Source organism: Fragaria vesca, linkage group LG3 (assembly GCF_000184155.1).
Source record: "Fragaria vesca subsp. vesca linkage group LG3, FraVesHawaii_1.0, whole genome shotgun sequence".
NCBI lineage: Eukaryota > Viridiplantae > Streptophyta > Magnoliopsida > Rosales > Rosaceae > Fragaria > Fragaria vesca.
In genome coordinates this window covers 12,717,082-12,741,604 of record NC_020493.1, presented here as the reverse complement: position 1 = coordinate 12,741,604, position 24,523 = coordinate 12,717,082, and the positions used below count along the sequence as shown (strand labels likewise).

The 24,523-nt window shown below is 38.7% G+C and overlaps 4 protein-coding genes across 4 annotated transcripts in view; 2 read left to right on the top strand and 2 right to left on the bottom strand.

Moving 5' to 3' along the window:
* The first annotated feature begins 4,118 nt into the window (after positions 1–4,118).
* LOC101300993 (putative pentatricopeptide repeat-containing protein At1g12700, mitochondrial-like) lies at positions 4,119–6,797 on the top strand. The gene is made up of 2 exons (XM_004295703.1): positions 4,119–4,959; positions 6,760–6,797. The coding sequence occupies exons 1-2, from the start codon at positions 4,119–4,121 to the stop codon at positions 6,795–6,797; spliced, it is 879 nt and encodes a 292-aa protein (XP_004295751.1).
* Positions 6,798–9,977: 3,180 nt separating this feature from the next.
* Positions 9,978–12,950, top strand: LOC101297125. The gene is made up of 5 exons (XM_004294217.1): positions 9,978–10,224; positions 10,817–10,967; positions 11,302–11,368; positions 11,511–11,745; positions 12,551–12,950. Exons 1-5 carry the CDS (start codon positions 10,160–10,162, stop codon positions 12,759–12,761), a joined length of 729 nt encoding a protein of 242 aa, XP_004294265.1. The 5' UTR covers positions 9,978–10,159; the 3' UTR covers positions 12,762–12,950.
* A 2,017-nt stretch (positions 12,951–14,967) lies between these two features.
* LOC101291608 (phospholipase C 3-like) lies at positions 14,968–18,213 on the bottom strand. Its single transcript, XM_004294199.1, has 3 exons — positions 16,961–18,213; positions 15,670–15,846; positions 14,968–15,533 (listed from the first exon to the last, which is right to left on the bottom strand). Exons 1-3 carry the CDS (start codon positions 18,051–18,053, stop codon positions 15,211–15,213), a joined length of 1,593 nt encoding a protein of 530 aa, XP_004294247.1. The 5' UTR covers positions 18,054–18,213; the 3' UTR covers positions 14,968–15,210.
* A 686-nt stretch (positions 18,214–18,899) lies between these two features.
* LOC101311256 (villin-1-like) overlaps positions 18,900–24,523 on the bottom strand; it is a 7,260-nt gene continuing 1,636 nt past the window's right edge. The window contains exons 6-23 of the mRNA XM_004294181.1: positions 24,056–24,233; positions 23,847–23,979; positions 23,539–23,704; positions 23,218–23,368; positions 23,008–23,096; positions 22,763–22,918; positions 22,451–22,519; positions 22,276–22,344; positions 22,015–22,152; positions 21,715–21,843; positions 21,380–21,527; positions 21,224–21,234; positions 20,872–21,012; positions 20,357–20,482; positions 20,138–20,200; positions 19,760–19,946; positions 19,404–19,579; positions 18,900–19,302 (exon numbers count right to left, since the gene is read on the bottom strand). Coding sequence (XP_004294229.1) covers positions 19,189–19,302; positions 19,404–19,579; positions 19,760–19,946; positions 20,138–20,200; positions 20,357–20,482; positions 20,872–21,012; positions 21,224–21,234; positions 21,380–21,527; positions 21,715–21,843; positions 22,015–22,152; positions 22,276–22,344; positions 22,451–22,519; positions 22,763–22,918; positions 23,008–23,096; positions 23,218–23,368; positions 23,539–23,704; positions 23,847–23,979; positions 24,056–24,233 — 2,244 coding nt within the window. The 3' untranslated portion in view covers positions 18,900–19,188. The remainder of the gene's footprint in view (positions 19,303–19,403; positions 19,580–19,759; positions 19,947–20,137; positions 20,201–20,356; positions 20,483–20,871; positions 21,013–21,223; positions 21,235–21,379; positions 21,528–21,714; positions 21,844–22,014; positions 22,153–22,275; positions 22,345–22,450; positions 22,520–22,762; positions 22,919–23,007; positions 23,097–23,217; positions 23,369–23,538; positions 23,705–23,846; positions 23,980–24,055; positions 24,234–24,523) is intronic.

The window sequence follows — 24,523 nt, the reverse complement described above, 5'->3', positions numbered from 1 at the left end:
GTCGAAGGATAAAGTTGATCCTGTATTATTAGCATGGCTTAAAGATTCAGTCCGAAGTTAAATGAATATTTTGAAACAGATATTTTTCAATTTCACTAGGAAATTAAAAAGTTAATATCTGTGTCCTAAACTAGTGAATTATCCATGGTCCACTTTCTAACTGTTTGTTGCAGAGGACCTCTCCTACTGTATGTATGGGTAATGTATTGTTGTGGTTTTATACTAGCAGTATCGAAAATGCCAATTATGAGGATGCTGCATCAGAGCAGATTCAGGAGCTTGTTTGAATCAGGATATGCATCAGTTATCCAATGTAGCTTGTTTCAGGACTGCTAGGTTATCCTGGCTCTCTAATCACTATGTAGCTTTTTCTTGTTGTAGCAGTTCATCATCTGCAGACTGGAATTGTATATTATTGAATAATGGAACTGTATGATTAATGTTAATTAGCAGAGTATGATAAAGGAATTAATCTGATCTAAAAGTTATATTTGACTTTTGCGCTTTGCTTCAGATTGATGGGATAGATGAAATTTAATGTCTTGTATAATCTCTGTAATATATGTTGTGACTAATTGTAGCATAAGGATGTATCCAGGCGGGCAAGGCAAACAGTGTTGCCACCCTTCTTGTTCATGTGGCAGGTGCTGAGAGAGCTTGTTGAGCTTTGTTGAAAATGTGGGATTACCCCGGATTACGATTACAACATATCTCAGTTTCTGATGATAACTGGATTTGACTTAAGGTCAGTTCAAGCAAATAAAAGTTACTTTTTAATTCTTTTTTGTTTTTTTTTTTTTTTTTTTTTTGAGACGGTTAGTTATTGTAGTTTAACAAAAAAAAAAAAAAACAATATGTAGCGCAATTTGTGGTTTTGTTTTGTTTGGGTGTGTGGAGCTTTGAAATGGTTAGGTTTAGATTGGATTATTGGAAGGTCTGTATAGGGTTCATTGGGTTTAGATTAGAGAGTCTGTACTCTGTAGCTTTATGCCATTATGGGTTACCTATTTGAGCAGACCTGTTTCAATATTTCAACTGTAAACTCTGAGACTTCTCTTTACCGAGTTTACTCAGACTGCTTCTTTTCTTCCTCTGAACTGGTTCTGGCGACTAATTGTAAATCACCTAGCAGTGTTATGTCATATATCAGAAACTTCCTTTGCTATGGACTAATTCTAGCTAATTCATAAGCTGCTAGTTATAGAATTATGAGTTGATGATCGTTATCGTTACCGTTGGATGTGTGATATTAATTTATCCGTCTACTGAAGATACAATGTCAGTTTGTAACTTTGTATATGATCCAGACATTTTGCCTTTTGTATTGTCATATGGGACTATCTTGGAAGATGCATATTACTCATGTCTTGCCAGAGGAGCTTAGCAGTATTAATTCTGTCGTAGCCAGGTGCATTTAAAAAGGGCCTTTTATGTCTTTATTTGTGTGTCTGCAGATCTGTACAATAGTTTGATTTCGATTAGTTTGTTTGCGAGGTTGATGAAGTCAGAAGTTGGCAATCTTGCCAGGTAATACTTGAACCACTCTCCCTAGTTATCTGAGAGAAAACTTAAGGGAAACAAGTATATATCTGTCATACTCATTCAGTGGGTAAGACGACACATAACTGACCACATTATTATTCCTTCTGTTTAGTACATTAGTGGTTAAGGCAGTAATTGCTTCTCCATGACAACTACCTAGAGTGATTTTTTCTTATGGAAAAGTAGGTACCCGTAAATATGAGTTCATATCAGTTTGTAAGGTGAAAACTCAAAAGGTTTTCAAATTCTAACTCCGATATTTCGGGTCAACCCAGTTTACTTGTTAATCTTTGCCTGGAAAGGTATGTCTAAGTGTGTAATTCTTACCTATGACTGTGATTATGTGTGCTGATGAGTGCTTATCTGGAGGAGAAGCTCCGGCATAGTGTTATGGGGATTCTGGAGTAATGTTATGTACAGACTTTAAGCTGAAATCGTCATATTCAGCTGGTGAGAGTTTCTTGTGCATCAGTCTTTGCACAGATACACTTACTAGTTTGCTAATTGTAAATGTTTGGGAAAGCTAATCTAAAGTGGCTACAAGAGAAAATCTAAGGGCATGTCCGGTAACGTTTTCAAAAATAATTTTCAGAAAATGATTTTTGGAAATGAAAAAGAGAAAACGAGATTGTATTTTCAAGAATTGAAAATGTGTCTGGTAGTTTAGCATGAATTTCTAACAACGAAAACGGCATATATGTGTCTGGTACTACCTTACAAAAATGCAGAAAATATAGAGATCAAGCTTGATATTATTAACCCCACTTCATAATATAAAAACCTTCATATTATAGTTCAAACAAATACAAAAGAACAAACGGCACAGATTTCAAGAATCAAGTCTCACCAAATTGAATGAATATGACCTACTGTACATACATGAGAGCAATATGATCCTACTGTGCGATAAACTTCCTTAAACTCTAAAGCATTTGTATATATTAAAAAGCACAAAAGAATGCACAAGAAATTAGTATAAAAAGAATTTTGTTGATAAAAGTTGCTGGTGATGGAAGAGGAGATCAATGAGAGAAGAAATTGACTAGACCTAAGAGAGAGAGAGACGCGGCGTGACGAGATGGAAGAGAGAGTACGTACTCTTTTTTATATTGAGTCTCAGATTTAGAAAATATTCTTTTTTGTTTTTTAAAAAATGAAAATGAAAATGTGAAAACATCAATTTGACGTTTTACGTGTAAAATTGAAAATCATTTTCCGCATTTTTGAATATATGCTAATGAACACGTTTTCATGTCATTTTCATTTTACAAAACAAAAAAAAGACATTGAAAACATTATAGAACGCCACCAAAGCCTGTTTATACCCGACTTTGGTATTTCAAGTATCGCTCTAAACATTTCGTGTACATGTTTTGGTTGTTCTAGAGAGCCAGTATATGTAGTTATTCTTGGTGTGTATTAGATGTTGATGAATGTATATGTTGAAAGTAGCATAACAAGGAAAGTTTTGTTTCGAAGTTTAATTCATGGCTGGTGTGATATCTGAGGGAAGTTCAGTTTCCAATGGTTGCCTGTATTCATTTTTCTCAAAGTTCGCTCATAATTTTGAAGGGCTAACTGTAAGAGGTGTGTGTTCCATGCATAAAGGGCTGCTTTTGTTAATGAAGTGTTGGTGGATGCAGTTGGGGTCGTTAGAGTTGGAAGAAATTTGCCAAGCCATTTTGTCTCACAATATAGCACACCGATGTGGCTATAATCCAGAAAAGAGTTCCAATTAACAAACTTAGCCTGCGTTCATGTACTTGCACCACATGGGTTAATGTAATGGGTTATAGTTAACAACAGCTTCCGAACAAAAATGTTATTTACCTTGTACATGCACAGTGGTTCATGTACACTGGTTTAATATTAGCCATTTATCATATGCGGATCACTATTGTAGATACAATCTATATCTTATACATACAAGCATAAACAATGACTTTATAGACCGTCCTATGAGCATGACAGATCTCGTCTCTGACATACATCATGTAGACCGATGTCTGGGTTACCTGTCATAGACTCATGGTGAGTGACTGATAACACATCAGGAAGACACTCTCCCAACCTCCACAAGAAGACATCATGAGAAGAAATAGTGGATGTCACCAAAGGCATTTTGGCCTCGTGATAGTAGATGCCGCCATACCCACCGATATCATGATAAACCAGAAGAGAGTTTGGCTTATGGTAATTTAGGCCAACAAACACTTCGACAAGAAATCGAGTCCATCAAGGTCTTTTACCAGAGACTTAGAGTCGACAGGGAACAAACCATCACCTGCAAAATGGAATTGTGTTTTTTTTTTGTTTGAAAATTGGAATTGGTGAATCAGGAAATGTATAACTGAGTTAACACCAAGTCAAAAAGAAAAAAAAACGAAAGAACAAGAAAAACTGAAGGAAGAAGACTGAAGGATAGTACATAAGCTGCAAAAGCGTGTAGCAACTAGCAACTACCAATAAGCAAAGCAAAGCAAATTTGAGATACAGAGAGTGTTGAAGACTTGTGCTTTCTCAGTGAATCCCATAGATACCCATTCCAAAGTCGAGACCCAGAGATGATGAAAATGATGGCGAACACGTCTTCTAGTTCTTACTGCAGAGCCACAAGAGGTATGCCTTTTCTTCACTTCACTCCTCTTGTTGCTTTGTTTCATTCTCTTCCCACTAAGCCAAACAAGTCTAGAGAGAACCATCTAGGGAATCGACCCTCAAAGCACAGAGTGGTGAGTAATGTGCAGGATGCCTTGAAGGTGTTCGATGAAATGATTCAGTCGCGTCCTCTGCCTCCTGTTATCCCTTTCAATAAAATTTTGACCCAACTTGTCAAACTCAAACAATTTCCAGCAGTCCTCTCTTTGAAGAGACAAATGGGTCTCGTGGGAATCGCTTCTGATGCTTGTACTCTCAACATTACCATCAATTGCTACTGTCATTTGAACCAGATGGAGTATGCCTTGTCTGTCTTGGCCCACTTCTTCAAATTGGGTCTTCAACCAAATGTTGCAACCTTCGCCACTCTAATTCACGGCTTTGTTCTCCGAAATCGAGTGGCTGATGCAGCGCGACTTTTCAGCAAAATGGTGGTGGGAGGTCATTGCCAGCCGGATGTAGTTACTTTCAACACACTAATCAAGGGCTTTTGCGCGATGGAAAACAACACTGCAGCTATTCAATTACTTGGCAAAATGGAAGAATATGGATGCAAGCCTGACACAGTGTCCTATAACACTATCATCGACAGCCTGGGTAAACATACACTGGTTGACGAAGCATTGAACCTCTTCTCGGAAATGGTTGGTAGAGGTATTGTTCCGGACGTTATTACTTACAACTCATTGATTCAAGGAGTCTGCAATATTGGGAGGTGGAAAGAAGCTTGGAGATTGTTGAATGAAATGGCGAGTCAAGGTATCTTTCCAGATCTTATCACTTTCAATATCCTCGTTGATGGCCTTTGTAAGGAAGGGAGGGTTGTGCAAGCCAGAAGTGTGGTTCAGATTATGATTCAAAGAGGAATTGAACCTAACACGATTACATACAGTTCCCTTATGGATGGTCACTGTTTGCGAGGAGAAATGGACGAGGCGAAACAAGTTTTTGATCTAATGGTTGCCAAGGGCTCCATGGTTAATGTTCATAGCTGTAGCATATTGATTAACGGATATTGCAAGCAGAAAAAGATTCATGAGGCAAAAGAAGTTTTCGACGAAATGCCTCGTAGGGGAATTGTTCCTAATACCATTACCTATAGCACTCTTATTGATGGTTTTTGCAAAGCTGGGAGACTACAAGAAGCAGAAAAGCTGTTCTCTGAGATGCAAGATCGTGGCCAACTTGCAGATGTTCAAACTTATAATATTATACTTGATGGCCTCTGTAACAACCAACAACTTTCTGAGGCAATTGAATTGCTTAGAGAGATGGAAGGGAACAAGTTGAAACCACATATTGTAGCTTACAATATTATCATTGGAGCTCTGTTCAAAGCTGGGAAAATTGAATCTGCAACAGACGTCTTCTCTGGTTTGTCATCGAAAGGAGTACTGCCTGATGTAAGGACATACAATATAATGATCAAGGGACTTTGTAATGGTGGCATATTAGTTGAAGCAGAAAAGTTGTTTAGAGAAATGGAGCAAAAAGGCTGTTCTGCTGATGGCTGCACCTATAACACTATTATCCGAGGGTTTCTCAATAACAACGAGACATCGAGTGCTACAAGTCTAATTGAAGAAATGAGAGAGAGGGGTTTCTCTGGAGATGCATCAACTATGGAATTGATTTTTGATTTGTTGTCGAAGGATAAAGTTGACCCTGTATTATTAGCATGGCTTAAAAATTCAGTCCGAAGTTAAATGAATATTTGAAATATATATTTTCAATTTCACTGGGAAACTTGAAACTGTTGTAGCCCGGCTCCTTTAGCAATCTTGGGTGTTTCGTGAATCATGTTTGTAAGACTACCATTGAAACATAATATCAGTTCCTTTGTTGCTCTCCAATTTTGGGTCACATTTGGTTTCTATATTGTTATGATCGTGTGTGTGTGTGTCTACACTCGCATGATAGACTGGATATTAGTTTCTGGCCATATGTATATCTGAAGAATTATTACTCATTCATCTGGTAAGACAATGAAAAATGACTTTGCAATTATTCCTCCTTTTTAGTTCTTTTGCGTTTAATATCAATGTCCTAAACTAGTGAATTATCCATGGTCCAATTTTTAACTGATTCTTGCAAATGATCTCTTCTATTGTATCTCTGGGTAATATATTTGTTGTGGCTTTGGTACTGACAGTTGCCTTGCCATATGGAAATTCCCAACTTTTAGGATGCTGCATCAGAGCAGATTTAGTATATTGTCTGAATGAGAGTGTTACCTCTGTTTAACCCAAAGGAGATTTAGATTGGGATATGCATCAGTTATCCAATATAGCTTGTTTCAGGACTCCTAGGTTATCCTGGCTCTAATCTGTATGTAGCTCTTGTTTGTTGTAGTACTATATATCATCTGCAGAAGGGAATAGGATAATCGTAAGAATGGAACCGTATGATTAATGTTAAATAGCAGTATGAGAAGGAGTGGATCTGAGATTCTGATGTAAAACTTCTCTTTGACTTTTGCGCTTTGCTTCAGATAGATGAAATTGTATGTCTTGTAATATCTGTAAGATATGCTGTGACTAATTATAGCATAAATTGTAGGTATGCATCCAGGTCGGCCAGGCAAACAGGGTTCATGAGGCGGGTGCTGAGAAAGCTTGTTAAGCTTTGTTGAAAATGGGGGTTTACGATTCCCAGAGATCTTAGTTTCTTATGATAACTGGAGTTGGACCAAGGTCAGTTGAAGCAATAAAAGTACTTTTTGATTTTTGTGTTCAAAAAAGCAATAAGAAGCGCGATTTGTGGTTTTGTTTGTTTGTCTGTGTGGAACTTTGAAATGATTTGGTTTGGTTATAGTGTAGCTGGAGGTTTGTTCTCTTAAGGAGCTTGTTTTAGAGGGTGATGAGGTCAGGTCAGAATATTATTTCTGTGCAGCACAGTCAGCATGCTGCAATCACAAAATTACTATTTTAATTGATCTTTCTAGTTTATAGGCTCTGTGTTCATTTGTATCATCGTTGGGTGGGGGTGTAGGCTACTACTTGCCTTATACTTGGTTTAGTAAGATGGCCTCAACCAAGGCCTGATTCAAGTTGATGGTATGAAAGACTGCCTCATTGAATAAGATAGCACAGATACTGAGTTTTTCTATCTTGATGTACTAATTCGAACCAATGTGCACTCGGAATTGGTAACTTCTCCTAATGGCAGTGAACTTGTAAGAAAGAGCATTTTTAGCTCTTTCACATTTTGAATTTGGGCGGACTAAGGAGTTCAAGCTGTCGTTAGGACATACAATATATTGATTAGTGGACTTTGCAAAGGAGGATATTAAGTGAAGAAAAAATATTTTTTAGAGGAATGGAACAAAAAGGGTGTTCTCAATATGATTGGATCTATAACCCAATCATCCGCTACAGTACTTATTCAAGATATATATGCGTGAGAGGGGTTTCTCAGCAGATGCATCTACTATGGACTCGATTGTTGATTTGTTGTTGAAAGATCCTGTATTATTAGCATGGCTTAAAGATTCAGTCTGAAGTTAATGGAATACTTAGAATAAATACTTTTCAATACCTCTAGGAAATTCAAAACTGCTGCAGTGCTGGCTGTGCTGTTCCTTTAGCAACCTTGGATGTTTTGTGAATCCTGTTTGTATGTCCACCACTAAAACACAATGTAAATATTCCTTGTTGCAAAATTATGGGCACATTTGGTTTCTATATCATATATATGTTAGATATCTATGTCCTAAAGGGTTATCGATTCACATTTATCATTTTTGTTTGATTGGAAAGTATTTCCCAGTACCTATGACTTTTTTTTTTTCCTGATTGAAACAGTAGCTATGACTTTTACATCAGTTTGCATAACGCAAATACAAAAACTCTTTATTCAGTAAATGCTTATATTTAACTTCATCATTCTATTAAAAAAACAAAAAAAAACTTCAGCATCCAGATTTATCGGTAATATTTGCTGGGAAAGATATGGATAACCTTTATTGCGTAGTTTAGGTTCCTTGATGATTGTTGTTTAGGTTCCTTGATGATTGCTTTAGTTATTCTATTATCATCCAGTGCCTATCTGCATATTAGTTCGATCAATGTCTTTGCTTATGTTCAGTTGAGTATGGAGCTTCTGAAGTATGGTTTGCAGTTGCACAACAAAGTTTGTAGGCTGGAATGCAGATTTGTGAACAAGAGATAGATTACTTCTGTCCCAAGGTAGTCTGCTACTCTGGTATGGGCTTATGCCTTATTTTCTTTTCTTAAGAGAGTGGGATTGTTCATCTAAGGATGATGATTATGTTAAGCAATTGTATGATCAAACTTTATAGCATGAGAAGTAGTCACTCTGATCTAGAACCTCTAGTCAAGAAAGGAAAACACTAGCTCTGTAGTCTGCTTCTGTGCTTCACCATAATTGAACAATAATGTGGTTTTATTCTCTAGCAGCCTCGCAACCTCTAAATTAGGAATTGAAATTGAGTCTTGACTTTCCATTTGATTCCTTTACACTGGTTAGGTATTTTGATTCCCTTGACCTGAGGTTGGCACGTACTAGACTACTAGTTTAAGGTATGCCACCCTTTGTTATAAGAATTATGACCTGATTCAAAAACCTTATTCTTATCCCAATTTTCTTTACCTATGATGAGACGGATGATATTTTCTTTCTTTATCTGTTAGACTGTTAAGGATCTGTTGTTGTCCAACTGTGGCATGAATAAATGATACCAATCTATCCAATTATTCTAGATGGGCCAGTAGGGACTAGGATGCAATGCATATCCAGCCTTATCCAAACCCCAGCTATTTGTTAACCATTATTGGACTAATCGCAGGATTAAGGAACTTTCTGTCCTAATCTGAATAACATACTCTATTAAGATATTCCATGTAGGTCTTTCATCCAAGAATTGTAAATTAAGAATCAATTAATGGCTTTTGCACTGGACCTTTTGGCCAAAATATTTTCTTTTTGGTCCTGTAATTTGGATCACTTTGCATAGCTGTCCCCTAGTTTTGGTTTGGAGTTTTTGACACCTTTTGAAAATGAAAGTGTATAATTTCGCTTCGATTTGCAATGAGGAGACAATGTGGTGGAGTTAGACACCAAATCGCTTTCTCAAATCCATCAGATTCGACCTAGATGCCTCATTGAATTAAAGCATTTGTCGTGAAGTGTCTCAATTGGGACATATGTCTAATTATCTGTTTTATATGATGATTGAGAATATATATGTGATTCCTATTTTCAGATCACATTAGTTACTAAATAAATATTGTATATAAGAAACAATTAAATTAAGTCGTAAATTGCGGTTAAATGATAACGTATGTGTTCTAAAACGAGCTTAACAAGAACATAAATCTTGTGTGAAACAAAAGGGTAAAAGCTCACTAGATGCACTAAGCCATTGGGCAAGGACCAAAAAGTAAAAATTTCAACAATATGGACAGAATCACAATACTATTGAACCAAAATGACCGAAATCAAAACTGAGAGAACTAAAGTGAAAATAGTAGCAAACTTAGGGACTAGGAAGCACAAATCGGCCTTTCGCTTTCAACAAAACTTTGTGCCGCTCTTTCCGCCCTACTGGTTTAGGCTCCTCTACTAGGTACATAGTAAGTAACTGAAGCCAGCAATGGAAACCCGCCACGTCACACAATCAGTTACTCTAAACCACACGCGAGCGGTAACCATTGGACTGTTGTAGAACAGAGCAAAGCCTTGAGAAGCAGAGAAGTACTCCACCACCACAATCCATAATGGGGTAGGTGATAAAAAACCCAAAAGCCCAAGGTGGTTTTGTTAAGAAGATGGAGACACAGTGACACTAGTATTGGTGTGAGCACAGCTCTCAAATTCTGGTGCTTTGAGAAAAGATTGCAGCTTTTCTGGTCTAGGGTTTTGTAAAGCCAATACAAATTCTCTGGCTTTGTTTTGGGTTTCGGTGGATGGGAGTGATTTTCCGGGGAAAAACCCGGCCATGGGAAAATCGTACAAGGACTCTCTTAAGGCGCTCGAAGCTGATATTCAACACGTCAATACTCTGTAAGTGTTCCCCTTTTTATTCAATTTGGGGTTTTCTGTTTTTTTTTATTATTTGGGAAATTTTTGTGTTTTGAGGATTTTGAGAGTTTTTGGTAAGAAAATTTGGGTGTTTGGGATCATGTAGTTTGTTCTGACTGACCCAGAAAAGAAAAAGGGTCAAGGATGGTTTGGTTTGTGGGGAGAGATTCTGTTTGGGTAAACAGAATAACTGAAACTGTGGTTAATCTTTGGTTCTTGATAACGTTCAGTTGAGAGCTCTTGAATCTCTCTGTGTGTGCATGTATATGAAAAAAAGTGGTGCTTGAGGACTCATATGCAAAAAGTGTTGTAGAATTGGATAATTTGGCAGATAAAGATGGCCCCTTTTTTTTCAGAGGCCCCATCACTTGACTTAATTTTCAGTGTTAACATTTTGTTTAAGAATCTGTTGTAGTATTCATTATGAGATACAGATTTAGAATGTGCAAAATTTTGATTTGTACTATGTGTTGGTGCTCTAGGTTTTGTTCACTGTGTGTGGTTTTATAGGGCTTTTGGGTTAGGATAGGTGGTCAAGGTTGTTAATCAAATGCTTTGCTTTCTGGGTTTTCAGGGCTTTAGATTATCCGAGGGAGAAAGATGGAGCAAGACTTCAGATGAGACTATCCTACAGTCCGGTGGCGAATTTATTTCTCTTTCTTGTTCAGTGGACGGATTGCCAGCTTGCTGGGGCCCTTGGCTTGCTTAGGATTCTTATTTATGTGGTATGGTTTCTTATCTAATTGAATTTTTTAGATTATCTGAACACTTCCTTTGTTTTGTTTTGTGTTCTGCTGTTGCTCAAATTAATGAGAGAGATGATAGAGTTGAAGAGATGAGAGACATGTTAACTAGAATATGTTTTAATATCAAATCTGAAATGAGTTTTTATATCGAATCGATTTTATCTCTTTTTATCCCTTCTATCTTCCTCCCCTCTAATTTTGTATTCTTCATCTTTGTATGTTTATACATTCCATCTCCTTCTTAAAAATATCATTTTTTTTATTTTTATTTTTTACTATCTGATTTGGTTGTGGCAATGTGGTGGATTGGCAGACTTATCCTGATGGAAAGACCACCATGTCGATTTACGAAAGGAGGGCCAGCATTAAAGAATTTTACGGTGAGTCAAGTTCAATGCAGATGACTAACGTAGTAGTTTTTACCCATCTGCTTAATTGTAAATTTGGAAGTTCATCTGCACTATATGAACTTTGTTATTCCTTGATATGTGTGTGCTCACATGTTTTTCCATTCACGGACAGGGGTGATATTTCCTTCTTTGTTGCAACTTCAAAAGGGCATCACGGATTTGGAGGACAGGAAACAAAAAGAGGTTTGTACTGTCAGGTTCAGAAGAAAGGATGAGTTGGAGAGAGGAAAACTCTCTGAAATCGACATGGAAAGAGAAGAAGAGTGTGGAATTTGCATGGAGGTGAACAACAAAGTTGTGTTGCCTAACTGCAGTCACTCATTGTGTTTGAAGTGTTATCGGGATTGGTAAGCTTTCGGCCACTTTTTTTTAGGTTTTCTTTATAGTTTAATCATATTTTTGTCAAAATGCTTGGCTAATTTGCGTATATGGGAGCTGAACTTGTATATTGAATTAAAAATAGTAATTTTCAATTCTTTCACCCTTTTTTTATAGGATAACAATACTTTTTATGGGATAAGTGAATGATCTTTTGTCTTCTTTTCAGTTAAATGAACATATAGAAAGCTGACTATCTAGAGTACATTGTGGATTGCATACTGTAATTCATGTCTTTTAGGTTTTTGGCTGTGATAGATTCTGGTGTGGATTGCTTGTCATTCGGCACATGTATCATACTATCACCCATATGCATTTCTCCTGGTCAAATTATTCCCCAGATAATGAGGGAGTGAGGGTTTATCTGGTCTGCCATATAACTAAGTGACGTGCCTCAAATTTCATGGTTTTCTGACTTTGGAAAATTGCAAAACAAACTTGGGTCAGGATTTTAAGGCATTTCAGTTGTAAAATTCCTTAAGAATCATGATTAAGGGGTTGGAAGATTCTAACTAAAAACCCATGTGCAATCGGTTGGGTGGGTGGAATTCTTGCAATCGGTTGGGTGGAATTCTTGATCCTGGACTTTTTGTGTGGGGAGAAAAATTCAGGCTTGTTCCCCATCAGGTTGAGAGATAGCATACCGCATCTTCTTGTGTGCTTAGCTTCACTTGATGCTACATTTGCAAAAGCTTCATGACTTTGTTATTGGTTATTGCCATTTATAGTATATACTACTGTGGAACCTAATCTTCTGCTTTCTTCTTGCCTCAGGCGTGGACGGTCTCAGTCATGCCCCTTTTGTCGTGATAGTCTTAAAAGAGTAAACTCAGGCGACCTTTGGATTTACACGGAAAAATGTGATGCTATTGACCTATCAACAATCTTAAGAGAAGACCGCAAGAGACTATTTATGTACATTGATAAGTTGCCTCTTGTCGTTCCAGATCCTATATATCTTCCCTACGATTCGCATGTTCGGTGAGGCTAATGCACAGCTTTTGGAACTGTTTGTATATAGCAAACCCAGCTGTGATTATAACATGAACCGCTGAATTGTAAATGTACTTGGCCATAGTTTTGATTGGCTTCAAAAGTGGGGTTCAATATAAGATTATGCCATTATGGTTTCTGTAAGACGGTGCATCTCCCATTCTATACTTATAACGTGTTTCCAAGAGGTACTTGTGTTCTTCTGTTGCTTGGAATCTTGGTTGCTGTGGAGTTTTGTTTTGGATGTGGGCAGGGTGTTTGGTGCTAGCAAAATGTTTCGTGCTAGTCATGATAAATTGCAAATGCAAATACTGCATTGAAATGAACAAGGGATGAATCAAATTGACATACACTGGAGACTTTTTACAGAAGAAATCAGAAGAACCAGAGTAATAACTGATAGTGTTGGATCATGACCCCTCGTCTTCCATTCGAACATACTCTGCATAAAACCGAGTCTGGTTCTCATCTGTATGAACATAGGCACGGCCTCCATGGCTAGAGACATCAAGACCTGCAATTTCATCATCTACGGAGATCCTCAGAACGTTAAGCGTGTGAAGAATGAAGAATAGAGGACCCATTGTCAAGCTAACCCAGCCGATAATCACCAATACCTCAACCACTTGGGCTCCGAGCAGACCCCAACCCCCACCCATAACCAGTCCATAAGGCCGTGATGTACCAACCACACCCGAATCGTAGGCTTGGACTACGAACTCCTCCTTTGCAAACAACCCTGTAAATATCAGACCCCAAGCGCCACACCCGCCGTGTAATTGGGTCGCCTCTAGCGGGTCGTCAAATTGTAGCTTGAGGGCCAAGATATTCAGCCCAATCAAGACCCAGGCGGCAAAGAATCCACAAACGACTGCGGCCCATGGCTCGACCACCGCACATCCGGAAGTTATAGCAACAAACCCACCAAGCACTCCATTGCAAACATCTAGTGCATCCCAGTGACCCACTAGTAACCGCCGGCCGAAGAGGGTGACGATTCCGGCGGTAGACCCGGCTAATGTAGTAACAACCGCCGTTCGGCCCACTGCGGTCCAATTCCCTTCATCGGTTGTGTCCGGATAGGCCACAAGAATCTTATTGAAAGAGCCCGGATTAAACCCAAACCATCCGAACCACAATAAGAATGTGCCAAGAACCACAAGGGTTGCATTGTGGCCTCGGATTGGTATGGCCTTCCCAAATGCATCGAACCGGCCCACTCTTGGGCCTTCGATGAAAGAGCCCCAAAGCCCAGCAATCCCTCCTACCAAATGAACCACACCACTTCCAGCAAAGTCAATAGAACCAGAACCAAACAGCAAGAAACTAGTTGAACTAGGATTGAGCCAACCACTTGCTGACCAAACCCAGTGAACCACCACAGGATACACAAACCCAGAAAGAAAACAAGAGAAAATGAGGTAAGCACTAAATTGGGTTCTCTCAGCTATGGAACCACTTGTTATACCAGCAACAGCTATAGCAAATGCCCATTGGAAAAGGAAGAAACTGTAGTCATAAGTTGAGCTGCTGGGAATGTCCTTGAGAGCAAAGAAGTTGGTACCAATGAAAGGATTGGAATTGGAGCCTTCTCCGAATGCGAAAGCAAAGCCAAACAGATAGAAAGAGAGGCTGCCTACCACGGCATCAACAACATTGGTCAGCATTATGTTCATGGCATTCTTGGCTCTAACAGAGCCAGCGCAGAGCATGGCAAACCCGAGTTGCATGACGAAGACGAGGTAGGCGGAGAAGAGGAGATAGATGGTGTTGATGGAGCTCGTCACGCTCTCTTCCCATGTTGCTGCCATGGAGATTGGAAATGGTGGGTGCTGATGAAGCGAGGAGAAGTGTCTGAAGGACCATATAGCTAGCTTGTGATATTTGAGTCAACGAGTGTTCAAGTTTGAAGGGTGGATGCATATTTGAGGGTCGCTATATTAATGCATGAATTGTTGATAGGTTCACCAGCTTGGCTGCTAGCAATCAGTTTTGAGTCGTGGGGATTGGTTTCCATATTCAGTAGGGCCTATTTGTTAGTACAGGGCATCAAATTTCCATCCTTGAAGATTGCCCATGAGTCTTATATTGAAACTGGAGAAGATTTTCCCAAATAATCTTGTAGTTCTGCTTTGTGACCAATCATAGATTATGGAAAGGTGAGTCCATAGTCACTCATTTGCATTTTCTTCAATTATGGCATTAAGTTTCTTAATAGAATTTAATCACCCACCTATAATGGGCTATAGACAATAAAAGGTATTCAAGACTAGTTATTTTTTTTTTTTTCTTTAATAGAATTCAAGACTCTGTAGTATATAAGTAGCTAAGTTGACAAATTAGTGGAAGGCTCAAACATTTTCATACATTTAGTTACTAGCTTGTATATATACAGATATAGTGATTACTCCTATTTACTGTAGCTAATTTTGAAGGGGTAATCATTGGAATTCTAGGTACGAACCATGATCTTGCATTCTAACTCGGCTAGTGAGGGATGGTCTCATTGTAACAATTGCAGACTCGTTGGCTCCGGCTTTAAGAGCAGCTCTTCCAGCTTCCAGGAACCTCTTGACAGCATCCTCTGCATAACTGTTGGCTTCGCAAACATTCATCCTTTCACCAATATAGGGATAAGTGTTGAGTACATGATCACCATTGAGCTGGGATGCAAGTTGGATCAGTTCAACTTGAAATTCCGAGAGGCTGACATCTTCTCTTGGTCCTCCTGGCCTCAGTGATTTAGTCACCTCTGGAAGAGTTTCTGTAACAGAGATCCGGATTAACAGAGGGATAACAAGTGCAAGAAAAGAAAAATAATCTTCCAACGACAAAATGCAAGTCCTTAGTGAATTGCAAGCATCATCCTAATGAAATGATCAGAGGGTTTTCAAGCAAACCTGGACAATCATCCCGAGGAGTGTCACGGATGTAAAAGTAATTCTCAAAAGTACCGGCCCATGCATCCCTCTTTGTCAGGAAGTTGGATTTTAAATTGAATAGCTTCTTTACAGTTGCGGGAATAGAAGAATGCTCAAACTGGGAATGTGGAGTTGGGCCTGTTGGCTCATGGATCACTACAACAAAATACAAGTCTATCAATAAACCACACAGCCAAACTTGGCCTAAAAAGACCTTTAAGTTCACATAGCGTAAGCATGATATGTATAAACTGGAATTGAATTGCTTATACTTTATACATGATATGCATTCAGAAGTCACAAAGTGAGGGTATAGAACAGCAAACAGTATAGTTCTAACTGGAGAAGGGACAGAATAAATATTCACACTGTAGAGATAATACAATACATTTCATGAGATTTCTGCTGTTTGATCAAAACATTCAAAAGAGACTGCGGACACCATATGAGGACAGGAAATGATATCAATGTCTAAAATTAGCGTGATCATCCATTGAGGTTTTGACTGATTTAAGATGCATAGAACCCCGTTTCAAAATACATTAACAGAATCTCTGCTTACTAAATGCATCACCTAAATTTTGCCCCTTTGATGGCTTGCATCAAGCCATGGACATTAAGGACTTGTACATACTGCAGACACCAAAAACCCTATACACAACTTGTTATAGGAAGGAAACAAAGTCTTCCACTCAGTAAAGCTCACAAATCCATATGGACCAAGACTCCCTTCCCATGAACACAACACTAATATTTCTTACTACTCAACCAGACAGTAACCATGAAAGACATGTGAACCAAATTGACATTACATAACATCATACTGCTATAGCCAAAATCTCAGTTGCGATAACTATTAGGTGCCTACTCAGCACAGAAAGCTCACAGCATCCCCAAAATATGAAATATCATAGAAGGGATCAACTCCAACTCTAGAAGCCAAGTGAAAATACTATTGCAAAACTCATTCAAGATGTAAAAGTTGATACCCAAACCCACAAGCTTCCAAATACTAACCAAACTCAACAACTTTCTTCTAAAGAAAAAAACTTAAATCCCGTAAATCCGTACTATAGAAAAGTTTAAAACTTCTAACAAACAAACAATGCAATATGATCTAGTAAACAAAGTACACCAACCAAGGACTGAATATCTATCAAATTAGAACCACTTCGACTCTAATACCACACACGATGACATGAACAAGCCAAATTATCTTGTACCAAAAACTTGATGAAAAATGACAACAAACCAAGTAAGCAAAACTGACCTGTACCCTTTTCGACCCAGGGGGAGACAAGTATGGTAGGCACCCGAACCCCCAACCGGTCAAACCGGAAGTAAAACGGGTCAGGCCCGGTAATCCCATCCGGACTAGGAACACCCTCAGTGGGCGTAGGCACATGGTCGTAAAACCCACCGTGCTCATCATACGTAATAAGCAACGCCATTTCTTTCCACTGCGGGCTCTTCCTCAGCGTCTCGTACACCTCCTTCACAAACCTCTGCCCTCTCGCCACGTCATGCGACGGATGGTCATCATTCGCCGGCATCTCCTTCACGTCAAAGTACCTCTGCTCGATCACCGCGTAATTCGGAAGCCTCCCGAGTTTCGCGTGGAGCTTGAACTTCAAGGCGTAGCTGTGGAACTTCGCCACGTGTTTCAGCTTCCTCAGGCTCTTGAAGAAGAGGGAGGCGGGGATGTTTTGGTAATAAATCCCGAAGCTGAGGGCGTTTTCGTCCAAAGAGTCGAAGATTGTCCGCTGGGGAAAGCCGTGGATTAAATCTTTCCGGACGTTGCTGGTGGCGCCGTGTGACGTGGCGGAGTGGACGTAGAACCGGTTGGGCTGAGTCGACGCCGGAACGGAAGCGAACCACCGGTCGAAGACGGCGAAGTTATTCGCTAAGGCGGTGTAGACCGGGAGGACCTCCGGTTTGAAGCCGCTCATGACGGTGGCGGCCATTCCCGGAGACATGGACTCGGCTTGTTGGGCGAAGCCGTTCATTCGGGCCGGGGCGCCGGAGCTCCGGTTGGATCCGAATATCTGTTCGCGGATGGCCTGGAAGGAGTGGCCGGGGTCGGAGTCGATGAAGTAGGCGTCGCTGGTGACGTGGACTTTGGGGGAGGAAGGGTCGGAGACGGAGAGGCGGTTGGATTCTTGGCCGGTGAGGCCGTCGATTTCGGGTCGGGTCGACTTGAGCCAGCCGAGGATGTGGTCAAAGGAGCGGTTTTCCATGACCAATACGACGACGGTTTTGATGGGTCCGCGGATTTTGTGGGTTTTGCGGGCGAGAGATGGAGAAGAGAGTAACATGATGAAAATGAACAGAGCCCAGGTGAAAGACGGTCGCCGGAAAGCCATCTCCGGTGACCCAGATAGAGAAAAAGGCCAAGGCTTTATGAAGCTTGAAGGGGTTGGATTGCAGAAGAAGAGATGGGATAAGAGTTTAGAAGAACAAAGATAACGCCTTTAGTGATGGGGGGTTTTTGTTGACTAGTGATTTTTGGAGTCTTGTTTCAACGGCCGAATTCAAGACTGATCAGAGGGAGGTTTGAAAGTTTGTTTTGGTTTTGGATTTTTTCTAAGATTAGAGCAGGCAATAGCCATGGAATGGACTAGAGGAGAATGAAACTGCTATCCCAAATCCATGTGTACAAGTAAAGGAGAGATACTCGTACGTGGCATCAAATTATCCAGATGTTACTGAATGATACACAATTGATCTATATGTTATGCAGAGATCTGCACCACAGCTAAATGTATAGTATTATGTGTTTATGTCTGGACCGGTTTCATATAGTGGTAGGTTTATTTGTAATGGGTTCTTAGTTCTTACGATAACCATTTGTCAATTTATTAGAAACTATTCAAAGATTGGAAGATCGTTTGATTTGTATCCAGGGGAGGACAGCTTTGTTGTTTTAGCCTGCACTAGTTAAAAACTTGTTCAAGGCTGAAGGTGGTGAATAATGATTAGCTTGTAAGGGTGTTTGGATGAGCTTTTACGACAAGTACCCTCGAGTTTGATTCTCTTCGGTTTAATAGGTTATCGTCGAACCAAGCCAAAATGATGATATCAGTCACTCTCACATAAATCATAATCAAGAGTTCAAAACCTATAAACATGTATAAAGAGCACTAAAGAACACAATCAGGTGCGAATATTCTGCTACTATTGGAACACCCGCCTGAGTTATACAAATCAATGGAGTATGAACTCACTTGTATTCTTGGTTTACAAAGATACCAACTTTTGACTTATTCTGTCCCAAATGAGAAGTTACTTGATTCTAAGATCCACGGGGAAGCCTCAAAACAAAGGATCAGTAAATCAAGCAGACCTCGTTGGGTTAATACTATGATGACTTGTTACAAAGACAAACTTTTAGACTTGGATAGTGTGTACAAGATTTTACACATTTGGCTCGTAATATTCCATCACAAATGTTTTCAGTAAATAAAATTGCATCTGGTTGAGGTCTTGAGCTAGGTTCTCTTAGAAAAGATGAAGTGATATCTTCTGCTTGTTTTGTTTCCATTTGGGAAGCTTGTAAAAGTCTCGTTTAGTCATGCCAAATTTCACTTTGAACTCTTCTTCAGATAGATATGCCTAAATCCACCAGAAGAAGCTGATTAGTGATTGCTAACTAAGTTGAGATAGATACATAGAATGCATTGTGTATGGAATCTGGATGCATTACAAATGGTTACCTCTCTTTTGGTTATGTCTATGCTGGTTTCCGGGTCTTTAGAATTGACAGTTAATCGTTCGTATGGATAAACTGACAGATTTATGTGATCCTCAGTTCCATTAGCCTGAATGTTACCCGCATTTTTGGATAACATTTCCTCTGACTCTAGGGAAACTGCAGATGCAAATGACTCATCTGCCAAAAAAAAATGTAATAGTGAGCTAGGTACTTGAAAAACAATAAACGGAAGTTTCAAGAAATGTTGTGTTAAAGTAAAAGGATCAAAGATTAAGGATATTGCCCAAAATGTTGCGACACAAATGAAAGAATACTTTGGTTGCAAATAATACTAGTGGTAATGGGAGGCTTTATCACCTGGACTACCATTCAGAGAGGATCCTCTAAAAAGTTTCCTGACAATTGGAGCTGAGCTGGACTTTATAATTGGAAATGAAGCACCAGGTGCAGGAGAAAAACTTCTTCTCCGGCCATTGGAACTCAAGGACTTGCTTCTCAAAATATCCGGCGTCATTGGAGCTTTCCATGAGTTTCTTATTGGTGCCTGAGTAATTCAACCAGAGACCCATGAGTAATGTGTGCAATAACATGGAGATATTTGGCACTGTACAAAGTACTTGAAATGTGGGGAGAAGATATCATATGAGAGGTGAACACGCGCACTCTTGTGGTTTCCCTTTCAAAGTTGCAGAATTGAAACTCAAAGAAAGTCACAAACATCATGAAGTCACTTACTTGTAACTGTTGTGGTTTCCCTTTCAAAATCGCAAGTTTCCGCTCAAATGAGTTGCCATGCATCTAAAAAGGCAGAAGTTTAGTTGATAAATGAAATAGAAATGCTGTAGCTCACAAGTTTCTGGTTTTTATCTTCACTCAGTTGATAACAATGAAATTTCCACATTGGAGAATCTTTAACATAAATAATGGCATGTCCATGTAGGGGCATGATCTTACATTTGACTTTGAGGGATCCCATTCAAAGAAACGAGTGAAAAATGGTGGTTCATGCCCTTCACTAACAACATATATAGGAGTTTCCAAAGATAGCCCTTCCATAAGTACATCCGTCTCAAGAAATTTCTGCCAGAACCGAGTACAGTTATAGGAAAGTAAGAAACATAGTTTAACACGATCAATTATGAACAGAACTTATATATTAAAGAAGTACAGAACTCGCATCTGATTACAGCGGGTTTTTTCTTTTTTTTTTTTGGTAAGATCAGGTATTAATTCCTCTGGGTGCAGCCAAAGCCACAATATAATTGTAAACATGAGACCCCAGAGAGATTGAATGATAAATTAATATGCAGTAAAATATTATAAGCCTTTATTCACTAGAATCACATAATCTAAAATTCATCTATCTGATATCTGCTTGATGAGCCCTAAGAAATTTCACGATCTGATGATTGTTATCCTTCAGTATATCTGTGAAACATTCAATGAAGGAACTAAGTTAGTGTACTTACCAGGCCAAGAGTAAGGGCTTGCTGCTTTGACTTAATATTTGAGAGGCTTCCAATCCAAACATATATCTCTATGTGGCAGTCGAGGACTAACATGTCTTCAGTGTTTAAATCATCCTGTGTGAAATTGTATATCTCTTGCACCTGGTATATTCAACTTGATTCAGCTGAAATAAGTTCAAAAAAGTCTACACAAAACTAATCATTCTTAAAACTTGATATTTTATATTAATTAACAATTGCCAATCCCAAACCATTAAATTAAAAATTTCGACAACAAGGTACATCAAAATACTAGTCATTTTGCAAAACCACTGAGCTGCATGCTTACACACAGATGAATGTAAAACTGTACCTTGAAATCACCTGAATGGGAAATTCCGATCAAGATGCAAAAGAAGCAAACTCATCAGTAGACAGAATTATATAGCGAGTAAAGCCATGCATGATGACTTGGAAAAGCTGCATTATCTTCCGAGGGAAAATTCTAAAGACTAGACAGTCTTGTTACCTTCAGTTCCACTCAACATAAACAAATGTGGATCTTCTATGTACCCTTTTATTTCTTTTCCTCTTGCATACTCTGCCTTTTCACCAAGTGCACTCCAGAACACATCAGATTCGCTCCCTTCCCTCACTGATATGGCTTGCCATGTTGGCTTACCAGCACAAAGCAAAAATAAATAATATTACAACTATGATTGAAGTCTAATTAAGGAGAGGCATTACTGAGAATATGAGATATTTCATGCAATACTAATTACGGTCATTTTTGTTTTATTAGACTGATTTTCTGCAAATGCCACACTTCAGTAGAAAGAGATTGTGGTTTAGAGAAATAGTCACATTTATTAGCTCCAGCATTCTGTCAAGAAGATCATGATCTCTGGCTGATGAGAGATTCCCAATCCAAGTGATAACGGATGTACCAGTTTGCAGGATGTAACAATAGGAAGAGTTCAAAGAGCCCCAAACCTGAAACAGTAATCATACAGGCATATGCAATTCAGATATTGGAGGATAGAAGTCAAGAGACACACTTTCATTGCTAGAAACTATCGACACCAGTAAAAAGCTAAAACAAAATGGTGGGATGGAAATTTTTTTTTTTCAGATAAACTCTCAAAAAAGAGACTAAAGGCTTACTGTATCAACTTGGATGGCCTGCATGTTGTGAGGACTCATTCCTTGAACACGAAAAAGAGCTGTCTTACTTTCATCATAAGTTTCATCTGCAATACCCATTTCTGCCACAAACTTTTTGTATCGTTGACTCCTACCTCCCTACATGAAAAGCAAAAAAAATTCAGAAGATATCTCACTATCAACATTAGATTAACTTGAAACAAAACCAATACTATATTGGATTAGAAAAGGAAAAAGAAAAAAGTATAGAGAGGTGCAAACCTTAAAAACAATTAACGTCTGTAAAATTGAAAAAAATTGAGATGGCTCCTTATTCTCCAATATTTGAGCCTGAAAAACATAAGTCAAGAAATCCTAAGTTGCATGATGATGCAGGTCAATCAACTACATAAACATGGAAACTATGTATCAAACAAGCTCTCGTAACGGAACCGACCACAACAGGTTTTCCCCTGCCTGACTCAACCATGGCATTCATATGAGAGATAGCGTCTCTTTTATCCTCCTGCATGCAACACAAATAACAATTAAAAAAGAAAATTGATATTCACTAAAAACTACCATAAACTGAATAATTGATTCAGATACATAGCTTGGAACTAAAACAATTTTCCCAGGTAAAGTAGTGAATTATATGGTCTTTTATTTTCTTCTTTTTACTCCAGGAAGTCATGAACAGAACTTTGAATAAATCTCTCAAAGCAACAACAACCTATCCCAGCCATATGAGTCATGGTTACCAACTCACCATTACACTCCCACGACCAAGCCATGCATAGAATAGATTCTCGTCCCTTTCGTTGCCAAGATATGTATATTGCAGAATGTAGCAATCCCCACTGAAAAGCTTTCTCTGTTCTGAGGCTGGAACAAGGGACAGTCTGTCACCATCTACCCACCAAACCTGAAATGTTATAGATTGCATTAACATAAAGGAACACAAGATTAACAAATTTTAAATAAAGAGTATAACTCTTTCAAATAAGGAGCTACTTTCAATTTTCCTCTGCAGTCTATAAATGGCTGGATATCTTCTTCATCAGGAAGCTCTTGCACTGCATAACCTTGTTGCTTAAACATTGCTGAAAAGAAGTCAATGTTATAAGAATTATAATGACAAAGGTACTGATATAACTACAGCATTGGTGCTTATGCTGCCATACTACTTGTTTCAAAGTTGGAATTTGGTAAATGAATTAGAACCTGCTACTTTATCTCGACCTTCTTCATACAGCTTGAGCTCCACCGTTTGGGGCCAATTGTAAAAATATGACCTAAACTTTGCAGTTTCTAGCCCTTCCGTTATATTAGTCACATGCGTACCAGCTGACCTGCCTTGGTTTCTGAGGAAATCCTGTAAAAGAGTGCATTCATCACTTAGAGAACAATGACTACAGCTATGTGGTGAGATTTGGTTATAAGTTTTCCATATATGTAAGTAATTTATTCCTAAGTAATCATACAACTGAAGTTTTTATAAATATTTCCTTCACTATTCCCTCATTGGAAGATAAAAATTCTTACTTCTGTAGCCGAGATTGATGTTTTCCTTTCTGTAACTGAGGTATGCCTTCCCATCCAAACAAAGATTTCTGAATTACAGTCCAGCATATAGCATTTGTCCGTCTCAAGCATTTCTTTACTGAATGAATCAGTTTGACATGGATCTAATTTACCCCGAGTCGTTATCCTGTATATAGAAGAATATAAAAATATAAATAGGAGGGTAATTATAAATTATTATCATCCTCAAACTTAATCACTGAACAATCGTGCTGAGTAAGAGAAAAGGTGAAGAACTTAAATATGTTTCCAAGATTAGTCATGCTCACCATGAAAGTTTCACAAAGGGTGCTTCAGACTGTTTCTGAACAGGAGAAGGTGAATCCTGGGGAATGGGAGCATAACCACCAAATAAGCTCCAGAATTCACCCACATCAGGATCACCAACAAATTTTCCATCCTCTGCAGCACTTTAACAATTATTAATTTCTGTAATATTTTCTTAAATGATAGAGAGAGAGGTCACAAGATTTCGAACCTACAGTTGCCACCTCACAGTTTCCAGAATGTTTATTCTCTTTGATGTACTGGACAACTTCCAAAGCTTTTGCTCTTTCTTGTATGCTAGAGTTACACCCACTAAAGAGGAAAATTTTTGAGGCAGTATCAAGTATGAATACATCATTGTGGTTCAACGATGAACGAGAAAAAGGCACCTAATGAACAGGCAGACCATACATTAAATAGTTCAGGGATACTAATAGAATTAGTCAGGTGACTTGCACGAAAAGAGTGACAGATACAATGATCTCAATGTATTGGAAACTCAATAGTTGATTGCTTTTGTACGTATAAATTTAACTGAAATTCATGCTCCTACACACTGTTAAGTTTAAAATCATATTAGACTAATAATAGGATCCAGAACGTAACCACCAGATCAACTGATTTTACCCCCCCCCNCCCAAACCAAAAAAAAACAAAAAAAAAACAAAAAACTAAATAA

What these genes read in the sequence shown, in the direction of transcription:
- LOC101300993 (XM_004295703.1), top strand. Translation starts at nt 4,119, where the DNA reads ATGGCGAACACGTCTTCTAGTTCTTACTGCAGAGCCACAAGAGGTATG. An exon ending in GAATGAAATGGCGAGTCAAG is followed by an intron (nt 4,960 to 6,759) that starts GTATCTTTCCAG and finishes CATAAATTGTAG; the next exon opens with GTATGCATCCAGGTCGGCCA.
- LOC101297125 (XM_004294217.1), top strand. Translation starts at nt 10,160, where the DNA reads ATGGGAAAATCGTACAAGGACTCTCTTAAGGCGCTCGAAGCTGATATT. An exon ending in CAGCATTAAAGAATTTTACG is followed by an intron (nt 11,369 to 11,510) that starts GTGAGTCAAGTT and finishes ATTCACGGACAG; the next exon opens with GGGTGATATTTCCTTCTTTG. An exon ending in TTGAAGTGTTATCGGGATTG is followed by an intron (nt 11,746 to 12,550) that starts GTAAGCTTTCGG and finishes TTCTTGCCTCAG; the next exon opens with GCGTGGACGGTCTCAGTCAT.
- LOC101291608 (XM_004294199.1), bottom strand. Translation starts at nt 18,053, where the DNA reads ATGGCTTTCCGGCGACCGTCTTTCACCTGGGCTCTGTTCATTTTCATC. An exon ending in CTGGGTCGAAAAGGGTACAG is followed by an intron (nt 15,847 to 16,960) that starts GTCAGTTTTGCT and finishes ATTTTGTTGTAG; the next exon opens with TGATCCATGAGCCAACAGGC. An exon ending in TCCTCGGGATGATTGTCCAG is followed by an intron (nt 15,534 to 15,669) that starts GTTTGCTTGAAA and finishes TCTCTGTTACAG; the next exon opens with AAACTCTTCCAGAGGTGACT.